This window comes from Mesoplodon mirus, assembly GCF_964341445.2.
Source record: "Mesoplodon mirus genome assembly, chromosome: 8".
In the NCBI taxonomy this organism is placed as follows: Eukaryota; Metazoa; Chordata; class Mammalia; order Artiodactyla; family Ziphiidae; genus Mesoplodon; species Mesoplodon mirus.
Genome location: NC_138984.1, coordinates 14286152 through 14287828, shown reverse-complemented (window position 1 = coordinate 14287828; position 1677 = coordinate 14286152). Strand labels below are relative to the sequence as shown.

The following is a 1677-nucleotide window of genomic DNA, read 5'->3' as shown; positions in this document are numbered from 1 at the left end:
GGTGGAGTCAGAAGCCCAGTTAGGAGGGTGCTACAGTGCAGTGATGGAGACAGCAGAGGTGAGAAAAGCCCAGGGGATTATCTGGGAGGTAGAAGAGGTGGGGGCCAGCAAGGCTTGGAGTAAACTGGGTAAGGAAGATGAGGGAGGGAGAATGAAACAGTCCAGGTTTCTGGCTTGAACAGCTGGGCACATAGTGATGTCATTTCCCAGGAGGACAGTGTCTGGTCAAGGAGCAGGTTGGGTCTAGGCTGTGAGTTTGAGTTGCAAGTGGGAGGGGTTTGGGTGGAAGACACACATTTGAGAGTCAGCAGCATATCGATGGTATTTAAAGCCGTTAAAAGCTGTAAGTGAAATCTGACTATTTTTGATGATCTTACTTGTTCTAATAAAATAAAATAATTTTACTTAAAAAAAGAAGCCCCTCCCTGGTGGCACAGTGGTTAAGAATCTGCCTGCCATGCCCTGTTACCTTGGAGAGCTGAAGGGGTCTGGAGGTCCTGTGACGGTGTTCTGGGTCGGAGATCTAAACAATCTAAATGTTAAACAGTACAGCTGCCTCAAATCCCTGGGAATTTCAGAATGGCAGACACTTCTGAAGCTGTTCCAAATTTTGAAGAGATGTTTGCCAGTGGATTCACAGAAGATGACAAAGAGTACCAGGAATACCTGAAACGCCCTCCTGAGTCCCCTCCAATGGTTGAGGAATGGAATAGCAGAGCTGGTGAGAACCAAAGAAATAGAGGCAATCGGTTGCAAGATAACAGACAGTTTAGAGGTAGGGATAGCAGATGGGGGTGGCCAAGTGATAATCGATCCAATCAGTGGCATGGGCAATCCTGGGGTAACAATTACCCGCAGCACAGACAAGAACCTTACTACCCCCATCAATATGGACACTATGGTTACAACCAACGGCCTCCCTATGGCTACTACTGATAGAAGTGTCAGCAGCTTTTAGTAAAACCATTTACTCTGTTAACATGACAAAAGTTTATGTTGTATTTTCTGTTGGTCATAGCTTTACATCTGATTGTAGAGAGTGGATTGATGTTTTGGAACTTGAGACTTTTTTAAAATTAGATCTTACTGGAGAGATATGACGTCTGCTGGAAATATCAATAAATACTCCCCTAAAAAGGTTGAGGATTATATTGCTTGACTTCTACCTCAGATTCTTCTTTATTTCATGACTTAATAGTGCTTTGAATGTTGTGAGTTTTTTCCTTGTTTGACTTTCAGGAGTTCTTTGTTTTACACAGAAATAATAATTTTACATAGAAAATGCTTGCTTTTACTTTGTAAGATAAGGAAGTATCCCTGTACTCGGATGTGCTCATTCCTAATATTTTACAGAAGTAGTACAATCAGCTCCTAAATGCACGACTATACTTGTGATACATTGTACATAGTAGTAGTTGAAAGGAAAACAGTTATAGTATATTTCGTTTGGCTTTTGTTATTATGTGACTGTGGTACTTCATAATTATAGGTATGAACCATCTTCACAATCGTTTTGGTCTCTTTTAGAGGGATATGAAGAATAAAGCAGTAAAATCAGGAAGGAATCATTCTCAGTTTCAATGTCTTGATCTAGTGGTAGGTGGGATTAAGGCACACAGTAATTTTATACAAACTCTAAGGATTTTTGCTAACTTAAACATACCAGGTCAGAATTCA

The 1677-nt window shown here is 41.0% G+C and overlaps 1 protein-coding gene across 1 annotated transcript; it reads left to right on the top strand.

The window, feature by feature from the left end:
• Positions 1–488: 488 nt before the first annotated feature.
• LOC309809732 (RNA guanine-N7 methyltransferase-activating subunit-like protein) lies at positions 489–1385 on the top strand. Its single transcript, XM_082631132.1, has one exon. The coding sequence runs from the start codon at positions 580–582 to the stop codon at positions 934–936; it is 357 nt and encodes a 118-aa protein (XP_082487258.1). The 5' UTR covers positions 489–579; the 3' UTR covers positions 937–1385.
• The last annotated feature ends 292 nt before the right edge of the window (positions 1386–1677 follow it).

Bases quoted from the DNA above. Each gene is read 5' to 3' on its own strand.
- LOC309809732 (XM_082631132.1), top strand. From the start codon at position 580: ATGGCAGACACTTCTGAAGCTGTTCCAAATTTTGAAGAGATGTTTGCC.